An 18,868-nucleotide genomic window follows, 5' to 3' on the forward strand; every position below is an offset into this window, starting at 1 on the left:
GACTGCTATAGGTTTTTGTTATGTCTGTAAAGCCAGAAAGCTAAGTGTGGCCGCATTATCGATCAATGAAGTGTAAAAATGCGTAATGTGGAGACAGGATAAGACCCATAATGTATATTTGAAGGTCTCCAATCATATGCAAAGACACACAAGGAATTTTCGACCAGAGTCTGTCGCTATAGGAAGGGAAATTTTGGAATTGCATGTGATGGATGGGCATTGTTTTACAAAGACAATATAGAATCCTATAAGTCTACTATACAGAAAAACTGGAAATTTGTGAGCTTACGTAAAAGGTTTGTGCACAAGTAAGAACTTTACGGTCACATGTACTGGTAGTCCATACTAACATAGTATTGCTAGATACAAGTAGTAATTAGTAAGCCTTTTACATTTACATAGAAATTCTGAATTTCACAGAATCTTCTGATCGCCACCTTAACATTATGTGATTTATATAATAAAATACACAAGTTCAGCTTTACATCATTTTATTAAACATATATACAAATCATTTCTTTAGTGGACCTTTACTGGACACACACACAAATGAGGATAGAAAATGACCACCAAGCTATTCTCAAAAATTGTTGGGCTTCCATCTTCTCCATTCAAAACATGGAAAATAAAGTCAAGATTTTATATTACACTGGCTAATTATTCGGCAGTGTCTCCTGATTCTAATAACCTCACATAAAGTATAAGATTCTTGGAAATACATAATTGAGGAATGGTGTCTTCATCTGTTAATTATTAGAAAAATGAAATAAGTTAAAGAGGTAGATGTAATAAAAGAAAAAGCACAGACACTGGGTGCAATTTATTTTTCTCCTATGTATAGTTTCTCCCATGGCATTTACAGAGTCCTACTGGCTTCAGTTTTTATTCTTAGCCAATTTCTTTATCTTTTCTGTTTTTAAGCAGCAGATAATTTAGTCCAATAACGGTTTCTGCAAAGTCAACTAGTTCAACAAAGTCTGATGTGATGATATTAACACCCATGGTGCCTGGCTTCTGCGTTTTCACCCAATTCAGTATCACTGGAAGATTCCTAGAAGAAAAGATACATTAATGAGACATTCTGTATGAAACACATAACTTGATTAGAAAAAGGTCATGTTCTTATAGATTAATTATTATTCAAGCCTGCTTAAAGGGAACATGTAACTAGTTTTTTTCATGTCTGAACCGTAATCAGCTCCTCTGCTACATTTCATTAAAGGGGTATATAACCCCTTGACTCTCCCTGTATACCCCAAAGACCTTTGTAAACTCTCACACGCTCTATGTAAATCCCGCCAGTTGTGTCCGATAGGCGTCCTTGCCGAAGCATATGTCCATCCTCCCAGCTGCTGATTGCTGTCCTCCTGCTCTGATTAGTATGGATGATGCCTCCTGTGTGATCCAGCCAAGCAAAAACACGAGCCTGCGCACTTTGCTCTGCCCTACTGCCTAATATACAGTACAGACCAAAAGTTTGGACACACCTTCTCATTTAAAGATTTTTCTGTATTTTCAAGACTATGAAAATTGTAAATTCAAACTGAAGGCATCAATACTATGAATTAACACATGTGGAATTATATACTTAACAAAAAAGTGTTAAACAACTGAAAATATGTCTTATATTCTAGGTTCTTCAAAGTAGCCACCTTTTTGCTTTAATGACTGCTTTGCACACTCTTGGCATTCTCTTGATGAGCTTCAAGAGGTAGTTACCGGAAATGGTTTTCACTTCACAAGTGTGCCCTGTCAGGTTTAATAAGTGGGATTTCTTGCCTTATAAGTGGGGTTGGGACCATCAGTTGTGTTGAGCAGAAGTCTGGTGCATACACAGCTGATAGTCCTACTGAATAGACTGTTAAAATTTGTATTATGGCAAGAAAAAAGCAGCTAAGTAAAGAAAAACGAGTGGCCATCATTACTTTAAGAAATGAAGGTCAGTCAGTCCGAAAAATTGGGAAAACTTTGAAAGTGTCCCCAAGTGCAGTGGGAAAAACCATCAAGCGCTACAAAGAAACTGGCTCACATGAGGACTGCCCCAGGAAAGGAAGACCAAGAGTCACCTCTGCTTCTGAGGATAAGTTTATCCGAGTCACCAGCCTCAGAAATTGCAGGTTAACAGCAGCTCAGATAAGAGACCAGGTCAATGCCACACAGTTCTAGCAGCAGACACATCTCTACAACAACTGTTAAGAGGAGACTTTGTGCAGCAGGCCTTCATGGTAAAATAGCTGCTAGGAAACCACTGGTAAGGACAGGCAACAAGCAGAAAAGACTTGTTTGGGCTAAAGAACACAAGGAAAGGACATTAGACCAGTGGAAATCTGTGCTTTGGTCTGATGAGTCCAAATTTGAGATCTTTGGTTCCACCCACCATGTCTTTGTGCGACGCAGAAAAGGTGAACGGATGGACTCTACATGCCTGGTTCCCACCGTGAAGCATGGAAGAGGAGGTGTAATGGTGTGGGGTTGCTTTGCTGGTGACACTGTTGGGGATTTATTCAAAATTGAAGGCATACTGAACCAGCATGGCTACCACAGCATCTTGCAGCAGCATGCTATTCCATCCGGTTTGCGTTTAGTTGGACCATCATTTATTTTTCAACAGGACAATGACCCCAAACACACCTCCAGGCTGTGTAAGGGCTATTTGACCAAGAAGGAGAGTAATGGGGTGCTACGCCAGAAGACCTGGCTTCCACAGTCACCAGAGCTGAACCCAATCGAGATGGTTTGGGGTGAGCTGGACCGCAGAGTGCAGGCAAAAGGGCCAACAAGTGCTAAGCATCTCTGGGAACTCCTTCAAGATTGTTGGAAGACCATTTCAGGTGACTACCCCTTGAAGCTCATCAAGAGAATGTCAAGAGTGTGCAAAGCAGTCATCAAAGCAAAAGGTGGCTACATTGAAGAACCTAGAATATTATTATTATTATTTATTTATATAGCTCCATGGTGCTGTGTTGTGAATTAGACTTTTTGGGCTCCCTCTTGTGGTCACTAGTGATATGACTCTGGGATTGTCTTTCCTCAGTTTGGCACCCACCTGGGTCGTTAGTCCAGGGGTGTTGCTATATAAACTTCCTGGTTTCTCAGTCCAGTGCCTGGCATCGTTGTAATCAGTTCCTTTCTGTTTGCTCCTGTCTGCTGGTCTTGGATCTTGCAAAATTAAGCTAAGTCCTGCTTCCTTGTTTTTTGGTTATTTGCTTTGCTCTTATTTTTTGTCCAGCTTGTACTAAATGTGATTCCTGATTTTGCTGGAAGCTCTAGGGGGCTGGTGTTCTCCCCCCGGGCCGTTAGACGGTTCGGGGGTTCTTGAATATCCAGCGTGGAAATTTTGATAGGGTTTTTGCTGGCCATATAAGTCATCTTACTATATTCTGCTATTAGTCAGTGGGCCTCTCTTTGCTAAATATCTAGTTCATTCTTACGTTTGTCTTTTCTCCTTACCTCACCGTTATTATTTGTTGGGGGCTTGTATCCAACTTTTGGGGTCTTTTCTCTGGAGGCAAGAAAGGTCTATCTTTTCCCTTCTAGGGTTAGTTAGTTCTCCGGCTGGCGCGAGACGTCTAGAACCAACGTAGGCACGTTCCCCGGCTGCTGCTATTTGTGGTGCTAGGATTAGATATATGGTCAGCCCAGTTACCACTGCCCTATGAGCTGGTTTTTTGTGTTTGCAGACTTGGTATGTACTTTTGAGACCCTCTGCCATTGGGGTCATAACAGTATGCCAGGCCAAGGTTGAATGTTTAATGCATTGCAGAAGTGGGATTACAAGAAAGGAAAGTCTGAGTTTTTTTTTTTTTTCTTTCCTCTCTTTTTTTTCCTCCCCTTTACCTCTGAGTGGCTTGTGCTTGCTGCAGACATGAATGTCCAGACTTTGATTACAAGTGTGGATCAGCTTGCTGCTCGTGTGCAGGGCATACAAGATTTTGTTACCAGTAGTCCAATGTCTGAACCTAAAATACCTATTCCTGAACTGTTCTCTGGAGACCGATTTAAGTTTAGGAATTTCAGGAATAATTGTAAATTGTTTCTATCTCTGAGACCCCGTTCATCTGGAGACTCAGCTCAGCAAGTAAAAATTGTTATCTCTTTCTTACGGGGCGACCCTCAGGATTGGGCCTTCTCGCTAGCGCCAGGAGATCCGGCATTGGCAAATATTGATGCGTTTTTCTGGCGCTCGGATTGCTTTACGAGGAACCCAATCTTGAAATTCAGGCAGAAAAAGCCTTGCTGGCTATTTCTCAGGGTCAGGATGAAGCTGAAGTGTATTGCCAAAAATTTCGGAAATGGTCCGTGCTTACTCAGTGGAATGAGTGTGCTCTGGCCGCAAATTTCAGAAATGGCCTTTCTGAAGCCATTAAGAATGTGATGGTGGGTTTCTCCATTCCTACAGGTCTGAATGATTCCATGGCGCTGGCTATTCAAATTGACCGGCGTTTGCGGGAGCGCAAAGCCGTGAATCCTCTGGTGGTGTTGTCTGAACAAACACCTGATTTAATGCAATGTGGTAGAATTCAGACTAGAAATGAACGGAAAAATCATAGACGTCAGAATGGGTTGTGTTTTTACTGTGGTGATTCTACACGTTATATCAGCATGCTCTAAACGCCTAACTAGGGTTGTTAGTCCTGTCGCCATTGGTAATTTGCAACCTAAATTTATTTTGTCTGTGACTTTAATTTGCTCATTGTCCTCCTACCCTGTTATGGCGTTTGTGGATTCAGGTGCTGCCCTGAGTCTTATGGATCTGTCGTTTGCCAAGCGCTGTGGTTTTGTTCTTGAGCCGTTGGTAAATCCTATCCCTCTTAGAGGTATTGATGCTACGCCATTGGCGGAAAATAAACCGCAGTTTTGGACACAGGTAACCATGTGCATGACTCCTGAACATCGGGAGGTGATTCGTTTTCTTGTTCTGCATAAAATGCATGATTTGGTCGTTTTGGGTCTGCCATGGTTACAGACCCATAATCCAGTCTTGGATTGGAAGGCAATGTCTGTGTCAAGTTGGGGCTGTCAGGGAATTCATGGTGATTCCCCGCCGGTGTCTATTGCTTCCTCTACTCCTTCGGAAGTTCCTGAGTATTTGTCTGATTACCAGGATGTATTTAGCGAGTCCAGGTCCAGTGCTCTTCCTCCTCATAGGGACTGTGACTGCGCTATAGATTTGATTCCAGGTAGTAAATTTCCTAAGGGAAGATTATTTAATCTGTTTGTACCTGAGCATACCGCAATGCGTTCGTATATCAAGGAATCTCTGGAGAAGGGGCATATCCGTCCATCCTCTTCCCCTCTTGGTGCGGGATTCTTTTTTGTGGCCAAGAAGGACGGATCTTTGAGACCTTGTATTGACTATCGGCTTCTGAATAAAATCACTGTTAAATTTCAGTATCCTTTGCCTCTGTTGTCGGACTTGTTTGCCCGGATTAAAGGTGCCAAGTGGTTCACCAAGATAGATCTTCGTGGTGCGTACAACCTTGTGCGCATTAAGCAAGGAGATGAATGGAAAACTGCATTTAGTACGCCCGAAGGTCATTTTGAGTACTTGGTGATGCCTTTCGGGCTCTCTAATGCTCCTTCAGTGTTTCAGTCCTTTATGCATGATATTTTCCGGAAGTATCTGGATAAATTTATGATTGTTTATCTGGATGATATTCTGGTTTTTTCTGATGATTGGGACTCGCATGTAGAGCAGGTCAGGATGGTGTTTCAGGTTTTGCGTGAGAATGCTTTGTTTGTTAAGGGCTCAAAGTGTCTCTTTGGAGTACAGAAGGTTCCCTTTTTGGGTTTTATTTTTTCCCCTTCTGCGGTGGAGATGGACCCAGTCAAGGTCCGAGCTATTCATGATTGGACTCAACCCACGTCAGTTAAGAGTCTTCAGAAGTTCTTGGGTTTTGCTAACTTCTACCGTCGTTTTATCGCTAATTTTTCTAGCGTTGTTAAACCTTTGACGGATATGACCAAGAAAGGTTCTGATGTTGCTAACTGGGCTCCTGCAGCCGTGGAAGCCTTTCAAGAGTTGAAGCGCCGGTTTACTTCGGCGCCTGTTTTGTGCCAGCCTGATGTCTCACTTCCCTTTCAGGTTGAAGTGGATGCTTCTGAGATTGGGGCAGGGGCCGTTTTGTCGCAGAGAGGCCCTGGTTGCTCTGTAATGAGACCATGTGCTTTTTTCTCTAGGAAGTTTTCGCCTGCTGAGCGGAATTATGATGTTGGCAATCGGGAGTTGTTAGCCATGAAGTGGGCATTTGAGGAGTGGCGTCATTGGCTCGAGGGTGCTAAGCATCGTGTGGTGGTCTTGACTGATCACAAAAATCTGATGTATCTCGAGTCTGCTAAACGCCTGAATCCTAGACAGGCCCGCAGGTCATTGTTTTTCTCCCGTTTTGACTTTGTGGTCTCGTATTTACCAGGTTCAAAGAATGTGAAGGCTGATGCTCTTTCAAGGAGCTTTGTGCCTGACTCTCCTGGAGTCGCAGAACCAGTTGGTATTCTCAAAGAGGGAGTTATCCTGTCAGCCATTTCTCCGGATTTGCGACGTGTGTTGCAGAGGTTTCAGGCTGGTAGACCTGACTCTTGTCCACCTGACAGACTGTTTGTTCCTGATAAGTGGACCAGCAGAGTCATTTCCGAGGTTCATTCCTCGGTGTTGGCAGGGCATCCGGGAATTTTTGGCACCAGAGATCTGGTGGCTAGGTCCTTTTGGTGGCCTTCCTTGTCACGGGATGTGCGGTCATTTGTGCAGTCCTGTGGGACTTGTGCTCGAGCTAAGCCTTGCTGATCTCGTGCCAGCGGGTTGCTCTTGCCCTTGCCTGTCCCGAAGAGGCCTTGGACACACATTTCCATGGATTTCATTTCAGATCTTCCGGTGTCTCAGGGCATGTCTGTCATCTGGGTGGTATGTGATCGCTTTTCCAAGATGGTCCATTTGGTATCTTTGCCTAAGCTGCCTTCCTCTTCCGATCTGGTTCCTTTGTTCTTTCAGAATGTGGTTCGTTTACACGGCATTCCTGAGAATATTGTGTCTGACAGAGGATCCCAGTTTGTTTCCAGGTTCTGGCGATCCTTTTGTGCTAAGATGGGCATTGATTTGTCGTTTTCGTCTGCCTTTCATCCTCAGACTAATGGACAAACGGAGCGAACTAATCAGACTCTGGAGGCTTATTTGAGGTGTTTTGTTTCTGCAGATCAGGATGATTGGGTGACCTTCTTGCCGTTGGCTGAGTTTGCCCTTAATAATCGGGCTAGTTCCGCTACTTTGGTTTCGCCAATTTTTTGCAACTCTGGTTTCCATCCTCGTTTTTCCTCGGGACATGTGGAGCCTTCTGACTGTCCTGGGGTAGATTCCGTGGTGGATAGGTTGCAGCGGATCTGGAATCATGTGGTGGACAACTTGAAGTTGTCACAGGAGAAGGCTCAGCGTTTTGCCAACCGCCGCCGCGGTGTGGGTCCCCGACTTCGTGTTGGGGATTTGGTATGGCTGTCTTCTCTATTTGTTCCTATGAAGGTCTCCTCTCCTAAATTTAAGCCTCGCTTCATCGGTCCTTACAAGATATTGGAAATCCTTAATCCTGTGTCCTTTCGCTTGGATCTTCCGGTGTCGTTTGCCATTCACAACGTGTTCCATAGGTCTTTGTTGCGGCGGTACGTTGTACCTGTGGTTCCTTCTGTTGAGCCTCCTGCTCCGGTGTTGGTTGAGGGCGAGTTGGAGTACGTGGTGGAGAAGATCTTGGATTCTCGTCTCTCCAGGCGGAGGCTTCAGTATCTGGTCAAGTGGAAGGGCTATGGTCAGGAGGATAATTCCTGGGTGGTTGCCTCTGATGTGCATGCGGCCGATTTAGTTCGTGCCTTTCACGCTGCTCATCCTGATCGCCCTGGTGGTCTTGGTGAGGGTTCGGTAACCCCTCCTTAAAGGGGGGGTACTGTTGTGAATTAGACTTTTTGGGCTCCCTCTTGTGGTCACTAGTGATATGACTCTGGGATTGTCTTTCCTCAGTTTGGTACCCACCTGGGTCGTTAGTCCAGGGGTGTTGCTATATAAACTTCCTGGTTTCTCAGTCCAGTGCCTGGCATCGTTGTAATCAGTTCCTTTCTGTTTGCTCCTGTCTGCTGGTCTTGGATCTTGCAAAATTAAGCTAAGTCCTGCTTCCTTGTTTTTTGGTTATTTGCTTTGCTCTTATTTTTTGTCCAGCTTGTACTAAATGTGATTCCTGATTTTGCTGGAAGCTCTAGGGGGCTGGTGTTCTCCCCCCGGGCCGTTAGACGGTTCGGGGGTTCTTGAATATCCAGCGTGGAAATTTTGATAGGGTTTTTGCTGGCCATATAAGTCATCTTACTATATTCTGCTATTAGTCAGTGGGCCTCTCTTTGCTAAATATCTAGTTCATTCTTACGTTTGTCTTTTCTCCTTACCTCACCGTTATTATTTGTTGGGGGCTTGTATCCAACTTTTGGGGTCTTTTCTCTGGAGGCAAGAAAGGTCTATCTTTTCCCTTCTAGGGTTAGTTAGTTCTCCGGCTGGCGCGAGACGTCTAGAACCAACGTAGGCACGTTCCCCGGCTGCTGCTATTTGTGGTGCTAGGATTAGATATATGGTCAGCCCAGTTACCACTGCCCTATGAGCTGGTTTTTTGTGTTTGCAGACTTGGTATGTACTTTTGAGACCCTCTGCCATTGGGGTCATAACAGTGCTGTACATGAGAAGGGGTTACATACAAGTTACAGATATCACTTACAGTAAACAAACTAACAATGACAGACTGATACAGAGGGGCGAGTACCCTGCCCTTGCGGGCTTACATTCTACAGGATTATGGGGAAGGAGACAATAGGTTGAGGGTTGCTGCAGCTCCGGCGTTGGTGAGGCGGTAGCTTCAGTAGTGATGAGGAGGCAGCGGGGTCAGAACAGGCTGTAGGCTTTCCTGAAGAGATGGGTTTTCAGGTTCCGTCTGAAGGATCCGAATGTGGTTGATAGTCGGACGTGTTGGGGCAAAGAATTCCAGAGGATAGGGGATATTCGTGAGAAGTCTTGGAGGCGATTGGATGAGGAGCGAATAAGTGTGGAGGAGAGAAGGAGGTCTTGGGAGGACCGGAGATTACGTGAGGGAAGATATTGGGAGATTAGTTCAGAGATATATGGAGGCGACAGGTTATGGATGGCTTTGTAGGTCAGTATTAGTAATTTGAACTGGATACGCTGAGGGAATGGGAGCCAGTGAAGAGATTTGCAGAGGGGGGAAGCAGAGGAGTAGCGAGCAGAGAGATGAATTAGTCGGGCATCAGAGTTAAGGATGGACTGGAGAGGTGCAAGGGTGTTAGCAGGGAAGCCGCAGAAAAGGATGTTGCAGTAGTCAAGGCGGGAGATGATGAGGGCATGCACAAGCATTTTAGTAGATTGACGGTTGAGGAAAGGACGGATTCTGGAGATGTTTTTGAGCTGGAGGCGACAGGAGGTGGAAAGAGCTTGGATGTGCAGTTTGAAGGATAGGGCAGAGTCGAAGGTTACTCCGAGGCAGTGGACTTCTGGTACGGGGGAAAGCATGATGTCATTGATTGCGATAGATAGGTCAGGTAAGGAAGATCTATGGGATGGAGGAAAGATGATGAGTTCAGATGTTTCCACATTGAGTTTGAGGAAGCGAGAGGAGAAGAAGGAGGATATAGCTGATAGGCACTCTGGGATTCTGGACAGCAGAGCGGTGACATCTGGGCCAGAGAGGTAGATCTGAGTGTCATCAGCATAGAGGTGGTACTGGAATCCATGGGACTTTATGAGTTGTCCCAAGCTGTGTATAGATTGAGAAGAGTAGGGGTCCTAGAACAGAGCCTTGGGGGACTCCATCAGAGAGAGGATGGGATGAGGAGGTAGTGTGGGAGTGGGAGACGCTAATGTGCGGTTGGAAAGATACGAGGAGATCCAGGATAGGGCGAGGTCTTTGATGCCAAAGGAGGAGAGGATCTGTAGTAGGAGGCAGTGGTCAACTGTGTCGAAAGCAGAGGACAGGTCTAGAAGGAGGAGTACAGAGTATTGTCCATTAGCTTTGGCGGTAAGTAGGTCGTTAGTGAATATAAGACATATTTTCAGTTGTTTCACACTTTTTTGTTAAGTATATAATTCCACATGTGTTAATTCATAGTTTTGATGCCTTCAGTGTGAATTTACAATTTTCATAGTCATGAAAATAAAGAAAAATCTTTAAATGAGAAGGTGTGTTCAAACTTTTGGTCTGTACTGTATATGTCTGCATGTGCTCTTAAGTTTTAGGCTGTGCCTTTAGTAGGGCGCATGCGCTCTTATGTTTTAGGATCTGCCCGCAGTAGGGAAGAGCAAAGTGTGCAGGCACGAGCCGGCGATGTCTCTGCGCAAATGCGAGATTTCGCCCAGCTTTGTGGATGATGTAGGAGTCATCCACGTCAATCAGAGCATGAAGATGGCGATCAGGAGCCGAGAGGAGGGATAGAATCCTCAGCAAAGATTGAATTGGACTGTCAGGATTTACATAAAGCGCAAAAGAGTGACACGGGGTGTGTCAGGGGGTTCCCTTTAAAGAGTCATCCCCTTAATTTAAATATGCCACTAGGGAAATAGTTCTTCTGACAAAGAGCTAATTTGCATGGTTTTTTTTTCCCCTGGAACAATGCCTATTAGACTTCATATGCAGTTGGTCACCTTCAAAGGGTTGCCTGGTTACATCATAATAATGAACTACTGATAGTATAGATCACCAATACGAGTGTGGTGTCGGTCCAACACCTGGCACCCACATTGATCAGCTGTTATTTGCTCTGGTGGCCACTACTGATGAGCGAGCATGCTCAAATAAGGTGTTATCTGAACATGCTCCTCGAGTGCTAATCGAGCATTTTGGCGTGCTCGAGTCACCGCAGCTGCATGTCTCATGGCTGTTCGACACATGCAGGGATTATCTGTTTGTTGGGCAATCCCTGCATGTGTTGCAGCTGTCAAGACATGCAGCTGCGTCGACTCGAGCATAGTATTTGAGCGCGATTAGCACTCGAGCATGCTGCCTCATCAATAATGGCAACAAAATGTAATCAAAATGAACAGAGATGCAAAGTGCTGCTCCATTCAATGTTTGGTGGCACTGGGCACTGCAGCACATCCTCCTATTATTTGGCTATTTTCATATTCACCACTCCTAGTTCTAGCTCTCTTCTGCCCAAAATATACAGTTATGCTCAAAAGTTTCTCTTATGGTTAGTAGTTGGGTGAAGCCATTTATTATCAAACTACTGTGCTTTCTCTTTTTAAATCATAATGACAACCTAAAACATCCAAATAATCCTCATCAACAGTGGATAAAAAGTTTTGGAGTTTACATTCATATTCTCTGAAAAAAAAAGGCCAAGAAAGCAAAAATTCTGCCGATGTATGTAAACTTTTGAGCACAACTGTACTGTACATCAAAGGCATTTGATTTAAGCCAGATAAACCCTGTTCTTCCATGGGGCACTAACTACATGTGAATCAGATGTCTAATCATGTTGCAAGGCACATTATGAAGAGTTGAACATTGAAGGTAGCTAAATTAGGTCACTAGGGAGCTACTTTTCTTTCCTTCCGGATGAGAGTAAATTCACAGATATATTACTATTTTGGGTTTTATTTTCTAAAGATACACAGAGATAAATGGGCAAACGTTAGGAAGAATATAATAATTGAGTTAATTGTAAGAGGACATGTATATTAATGATTTATTTTGTATTCCCATCACAGATAGTTATGGCATATAGAGATATCCAAAGTAAAATCAATACTAACAGACACATGTCAATGATGAAAATAACCCATTAAGCTGTTTCACACGTAATATTCTTTCTAGCAATATTCTGTCCTCTACCATTTGTAGTGCAGCGGGGTTGGTTCAGTGTGACAGACAGTGACCACAGTAAAAGTTCACAGCAAACGTGTTTAGAGTCCACAATCACAGCATTACAGCACACGGTACCCTCTGGATCGCAGCCGGGAAACAAAACAGTCCGTGGGAATCCGGTTGCCGAGGGCGACTGCACCATCAAATCACCCTGTGGGGTGCCAGGAGTTCGCTCTGCTGGCTCTGTGTTAACTCACACAGGCTGAGCTTCTGCAGAGCCGATTGCTCCGCAAGTTGCAAACTCCACACTGACACACCCAAACCCGATACTGCAGGGTATTTAACAATCAACCTGTGGCTGTAGGCCACATGGAAAACCCGGCCGGAGAAAATGGACCAACCCCACTACCTTCCTGTAGTCCGTTTCAAAAATAAAAGCCCATAACAGGTTTCCCTGAATAATGCCTTGGCCAAATAGGTTGACCAGGTCCACTTACTTTTATTTTGCCTTGTGACACACAGGCGTCCTGCTGTGAATACAAGGCACTCCAGCAGGTCTAATAGGACTTCGTCGGCATCCTGGGGGGATATATATCGACCCTCGCATATGATCGCCCTCACTGCCTCACACATTACAATGCATTATTCTGTCCACAGTTACAGAATTCTTTTTCATTGTTGTAGACATATTTAATGTCAAATTTGAAGCTAATGATATAAAATAAATAATGGTTATAACTACTGTAAATAGAACCGCCTTTTGATGATGTTTTTTTCAGATCAGATTAGTGACTTACGGTAATTGTTATTGCATTGACTTTTAACATTAAAGACGACTTAGAGAAGATGGAGTAAGTCTTTGTTGATGTCATGGATGTTTCTCGGGCTTTAGGAATAGCAGCTCTTTGGATGCCTATAATTTGCTAATTCCCTTAAGACAATTTCAGTCTTACCCTGGAAAGCTTTAAGAGCTTTCTTCTCCTTAGATGACTGTGCCGTCAACATGGGCTAGTGTGGAAGTTTGTAGGGGTCCAATGTCTTATCGTTATTCTATTTTTTACAAAATTTCAACAAGTCAATCATTCATCTCATCTCTCATCTGCCATAATGCAAACACACATAACGATTCGGGGGACATACGTAATACAAGTAGATAAACATGTCTACTCTATCAGGGGTCTCTTGTTTTAAGATGAAGTGAGAAGATTAAATTAATGGTAAGAAAGTTGAAGGAGCGTGCTGCATATTCAAATGTGCTAACTCTGTATGAAACAATAGTACAACAAATCTGAAAAAGGCAAATTTACCTGTGTGAAAATATGAGGCCTCTCATACATAGCATCTTAAAATACCAAAAAAGTATATTTTTGCATTGTTAGCCTAAATTTACCTGTGGACAAGTGTATTCTTTAATCCAGATTTTAGTCCCCTTACAATAGTTTTAACCTGTGGGGTGAGAATGGCCTGAGACACATGAAATGTCCCCCGCTTAGCACGTTCTCCAAGAGTTGTCTCGAGAAATTGAATCAACTTCTGTACATTAGTTGTATTGGCCCATGGTGCTGGCATCTTATTTCCTGCCCAAAGGAATGGGTGCTCATTCCAAATATTAAAGTGGTAAAAAACAAGAACCTAATTAAGAGAAAAACACAAAAATTTAGTAACAGAATCATACACAAAAATTTGAAGATTTCCCTAGAGGTAATGGTTACTGATTGAGGAATGATTGCTTTAATTTACATATGTATAAGTATATTTACAGCACTATGCAGAAGTTTTAGGCAGGTGTGAAAAAAATGCTGCAAAGTAAGAATGCTTTAAAAATAGAAGTGCTATTAGTTTATTTTTATCCATTAACAAAATGCAGTGAATGAACAAAATAATTATATGGTTAGGTGAAAAGGAAGTTCCAGCACTCACCTTCAATGATTAAAAAAAAACCATGAATCCTGTATTTCATAAGATTTAAATCCAATATGATAGAAAAATCCAAGCAAAAACAAAATAGCCTAGTGAGACTACGCATTTAAGACCAATATTATTAAATGGTTCTCTTTAGACTATGAACCATTTAATAATATCATTTTGGAATGCATAGGTTCATAAGGATATTTTTTCTACTTGGATGTTTTTTCTATCATATTGGATTTTAATCTTATGAAATAAAGGATTTTGATTTTTTTTATCTTTGTAGACAAGTGATGGAACTTTTTTTTCTCCTTTGCATCCACAAGACCTGTGCAACTTGCAATAATTGCATTGACCATTAACTCTCCTGTATACCAAGGTATGGCACCAAATGTGAGGCCATTTATCCAAAAGCTAAAGTTTGGCCGACTGGGTCATGCAACAAGAGAATCATCCCAAGAACACCAACAAATCTACATCAGACTAACTGAAAAAGAAAAGAATGTGTTACAATGGCCCAGTAAAAGTTAAGATCTCAACCCAAGAGAAATGCTGTGGTGGGACCTTATGAGAGCTGTGCCTAAACTAATGCCCACAAACCTCAATGAACTTAAGCAGCATTGTAAAGAAGAGCACAATTTGTCCTTAAAGAAGGCACACTCTAATAAAGTCATACAGAAAATTATTAAAATTATTGCATCTGCAAGTGGATCTCCCAAATTTTTCACACACTCCTGCATTTTAGCTGTTTTTGTTAAATAATGAAACAGTAAAATTTGCCATGTGTCCTTCATGTGATGTTGTATTTAGCTAATTTTAGGGCCTTCAAGAAGCTTAAATAAAAGACTTCTCAACCTGAAAAATCTACCATGCATGTGTATATTCTGCAGTGTAACATAGTTTTGAATATTCTACATAATATGTTATTACCGGTATATGTCATTTTGTACAACCATACAGAAGCTCCCACTTTTTTAAGTGCAAATAGCTGTGAGGTTCCAACAAACTGCTCTTTGCCCAGATGCTCATTGGGGAAGTGCAGTAAACACATAGAACAATTACTACCACAAACACTCATCCATGATCAGTGCCTAGTTCATATAAGTCACCTTGTTCTCTTAGCAGGGTAGTCTATTTTCCACAAGTAGAATGAAATTGTATATGAAGTAGTTCATAGGCCATGGTTACGTCCACCTGCACATCCACATTCATTGCAAAACTACGATCTTGAAGGGGCTGTCAAAGATTTAACAACTGATGGATTGTTGGATAGGGCATCAATATAACTGCATACAAGGATCTAGCAACCCCATAGATTAGTTGAAATATGCTCAAGCAGCGGCTGGATAGAAACAATGTATGGGACCGAATATGGCAGCCATATACATTTACACCCAGATTAATTTGTAGATAAACTGTAGAACACGGAACTGGAGCAGAGAACAGCAGATCAGTGGGGTACCAAGTGTCCCACCCAACTGATGACTGATCCTAAGGACACATTCTTAAGTGCACTACAAAGTCTTTTATGTTGCATGGCCAAGGATGAAGTAACATCAAACAATAATAGTACCAACATTTTACTGTGTGCCACATAACTGCAGTATTAGCTGCATTCCATTCTGAACCAGATCGTGGGTGGTGTGTTATGCGCTAGGTAGATAGGCAGGTCCATTACGCACAAACTCAGGAATGCTGTTCTCCATATATTGAGTCATGGTGACAATTAGTACTATGTAAAAAGAATGTTCCCGGCATGTGCTAAAATATAATAACAAATCTGATGAACTGATGTGTCACTGCCTGCATTTACAGTAGTGTTCAAAATGATAGCAGTGCGTTCAAAAACATGAGTTAATAGCAACATCTTTATACTAGTTTTTATTTCCATGCATTGGTAACATTGCACACTGTTTTCTAATTCAAAACATGAAGAGAAATGTATATAATTTTTAACTAGTTTACAGAAAATAACAACAAATTAACATTGGGCTGTTCTAAAAAAAATAGCCGTGTCTGCATTTATCTTTACAAACTCACAATATGTACTTTTTTGTGGATATAGCATTCCTGTGAATCTCTAACCTAATATTTTGTTGTATACACACAGTATTTTAGATCTGCTTCACATCTATGTTGCATAGAGTCAACCAACTTCTGGCTCCATCAACTGTTATTCCAGCCCAGGATGCTTAGGCTTCTTTCACACTTCCGTCGGAAGGCGGCCGTCAGAATGCGTTGATGCGACGTATCGACGGATGTCTTAAAAAAATAGAAAATCGGATGCAACGCATCCAGTTTGCTAACGGATGTGTCGAATTAGGAAATTCCTGTATTTGAATGTCTAAAAATCTGGAAGAGAGAGAGAGCTTCCCCTCACTACAATATCCTTCCAGGCATGCTCAGAATACAAAAACGGGATACGTCGCTGGATTCCTGGTTTTGACGGTCAGCGACGGATCCTGCATCCATAGGCTTCCATTATAGCCAACGACGGCCAGCGCAGGACATTGGCTGAGCCTTTGCCATTCTGGATATTCTTCCATCCATTCGAATGTTAGTCTTCCATTTTCTTACACATCTCGGCTTTCCATTTTAAACCATTGGAGTTCATTTTAGCTGAACAGCCTATCATTGTCTGCACTTCTTTATAAGTTTTACACTCTCCAATCAAAATTTTAATCAAAGTATGCTGTTCTTCTGAACAATGTCTCGAATAACCCATATTTCTCAGGCTTTCAAGGAGAAATGTACAACATGTCCTGGCTTCACCCTTAAATACGGGCCACCTGATTCACACCCGTTTTTCACAGAATGATTGTCCTCACTAATTAAACTCCACACTGCTATTATTTTGAACACACCCCCTTTCAATTAGTTATTCTAATACACAGACTCAAAACCATGCAGATCATGAATTCTGAGTCTGTTGGTTTTCTTAGAATCTACTGCACCAACTGGTAAATTGTTGAACATGTGGTAATAGAATTTTTTACCAAAACCAGCGATTAATCTGGTTAGTCATATTGAACTGCTATTATCTTGAACTCTACTGTATAATATGTTTAGTAATCCATGATAGTAAAGAGACTGCAGAGCAGTCAAATAGTATGTACTCCATGCATTCAGGTGTGAGCCACATTGGTCCTTAGTAATGAATATAGCAGACAAGGCACATCTGAATACAGCTGAAAATCTCATTCAGTCATTGTTTCCCTGTCTGCATTCTGAAACACCCTAACTTTCTGTGAGTCTGATGGACTGAACCTGGATACAATTCATCTGAGTAAGGTCTAAAACATTTAATTACTGGTAACTAGAGATGATCAATTCAATCCACGGAAAATAAACTTTGAGTCAAATCTCCTGATACTTGGAGGTCCATCATGCTGGTGGGTGTGGACAGACTGTGCCATGGGCTCAGCCTACCCTGGAGAGGTGTAACTAAGAGCCTCTTATGGTGAGGTTAGATTTGAGCCGCAGATAGCTGCCAGGTACCACTCCAGAGCAATATCCGGTACATCAACAGCTAACACCAAGGATCATGGATGCAGGTATGGACTCGGAGTCATAGGTAGGACCGGATACTGATGTTGGTTCAGACAGTACAGATTCTGGTTCACTAGACAGGATGAAGACTGGTGCTGGTTCAGAAAGAGCGGTTTCTGAAACACTAGACAGGACAAAAACTGGTCCTGGTTCAGACAGTGCAGTTTCTGGAACACAGAACAGGTTCAGAGTAACAGGATGGGTACGGGAACAGGAACCCGACAACCGACTTAGCAGCTTGCAGACAATCTAAACACTGATGTTGGTCAGGCACATCCTTACAGGGGAAGGTGCCTTAAATAATTAACACTTCCCAGCTATTGGATGGGGACACATACAGACTGCACATGCGACCCCTTTAAGAGGTGGGGAGCATACGAGTGCCCTAAGCAAGCTCTCAGGAGAGCTTTGCAGTGTGCGCAGGCCCTGTGACATAGGAGCTGCAGTGGGAGTTGGAGCAGAGGGCGGATCTGGGTGGCCGAGGCGGTGAGCATATCGGTGTCCCTGCTGGGAGGAAGGAGAGGAATCATGCAAGGATGCTGGCATCACAAGGTCCAAGTGATATCGAACAGTTTGGGATTCGCTTTGGGCGAATAGGCCAATGTACGGAAAGTCCATTTCACACACTGCTGAAGATTCAAAAAGGGGGCTAATGATGCCAGACGCAACCAAGAGGGCTTTCCCATAATGCCCTGTAGCAATCACATCACATGGTCTAGAAAAGACAATCGGGGGATTATCACAGCCAGTATAAAAGATGAGGGCTGATGAGGAAGACTGAGCACACATCACATTCCACATAGGGACAGAAAAATAACAAAATTGTATGGTGTTGTACTACTGCATGTGTGTTGAAGAACATTGCATTATTATTCACAAATTGACTGTCACTCCCATTTTCAACGATTGAGATCTAAATACATCTAAATAAAATGGGAATGGTTGGTGATATCAACTTCCTGTTTGTTGCATATTAGTATATGGCAGGGGGAAAACTTTTCAAGATGGGTGGTGGCTATGGCGGCCATTTTGAAGTTGATCATTTTGGATCTAACTTTATTTTATGCAATTGGAAGAGGGTCATGTGACACATCAAACTTATTGAGAATTTCGCAAGAAAAATAATGGTGTGCTTGGTTTTAACGTAACTTTATTCTTTCATGAGTTATTTACAAGTTAAAGACCACTTATAAAATGTGTTCAAAGTGCTGCTCATTGTGTTGGATTGTCAATGCAACCCTCTTCTCCCACTGTTGACACACTGATAGCAACACCACAGAAGAAATGCTAGCACAGGCTTCCAATATCCGTTGTTTCATATGCTGCACATCTAGTATATTCACAGCATAGAAAAGTGCCTTCAGATGACCCCAAAGATAAAAGTCTAAGGTGGTCAGATCGGGAGACCTTGGTGGCCATTCAACTGGCCCACGATGACCAATCCACTTTCCAGGTAACTGTTCATGTAGGAATGCTCGGACCTGACACCCAAGATGGTGCACCACCACCACATGTTATCCACCGCAAGAATGGAAAACCTATCATTTGTCAAAATAAATCAGGATGGATCAGTGCTG

General features: G+C 42.7%; 1 protein-coding gene across 1 annotated transcript in view; it reads right to left on the bottom strand.

The window, feature by feature from the left end:
* Window positions 1-474: 474 nt before the first annotated feature.
* PLCXD2 (phosphatidylinositol specific phospholipase C X domain containing 2) overlaps window positions 475-18,868 on the bottom strand; it is a 63,957-nt gene continuing 45,563 nt past the window's right edge. The window contains exons 3-4 of the mRNA XM_077295346.1: window positions 13,225-13,466; window positions 475-1,051 (exon numbers count right to left, since the gene is read on the bottom strand). Coding sequence (XP_077151461.1) covers window positions 889-1,051; window positions 13,225-13,466 — 405 coding nt within the window. The 3' untranslated portion in view covers window positions 475-888. The remainder of the gene's footprint in view (window positions 1,052-13,224; window positions 13,467-18,868) is intronic.

This window comes from Ranitomeya variabilis, chromosome 3 (assembly GCF_051348905.1).
Source record: "Ranitomeya variabilis isolate aRanVar5 chromosome 3, aRanVar5.hap1, whole genome shotgun sequence".
Classification (NCBI taxonomy): domain Eukaryota; kingdom Metazoa; phylum Chordata; class Amphibia; order Anura; family Dendrobatidae; genus Ranitomeya; species Ranitomeya variabilis.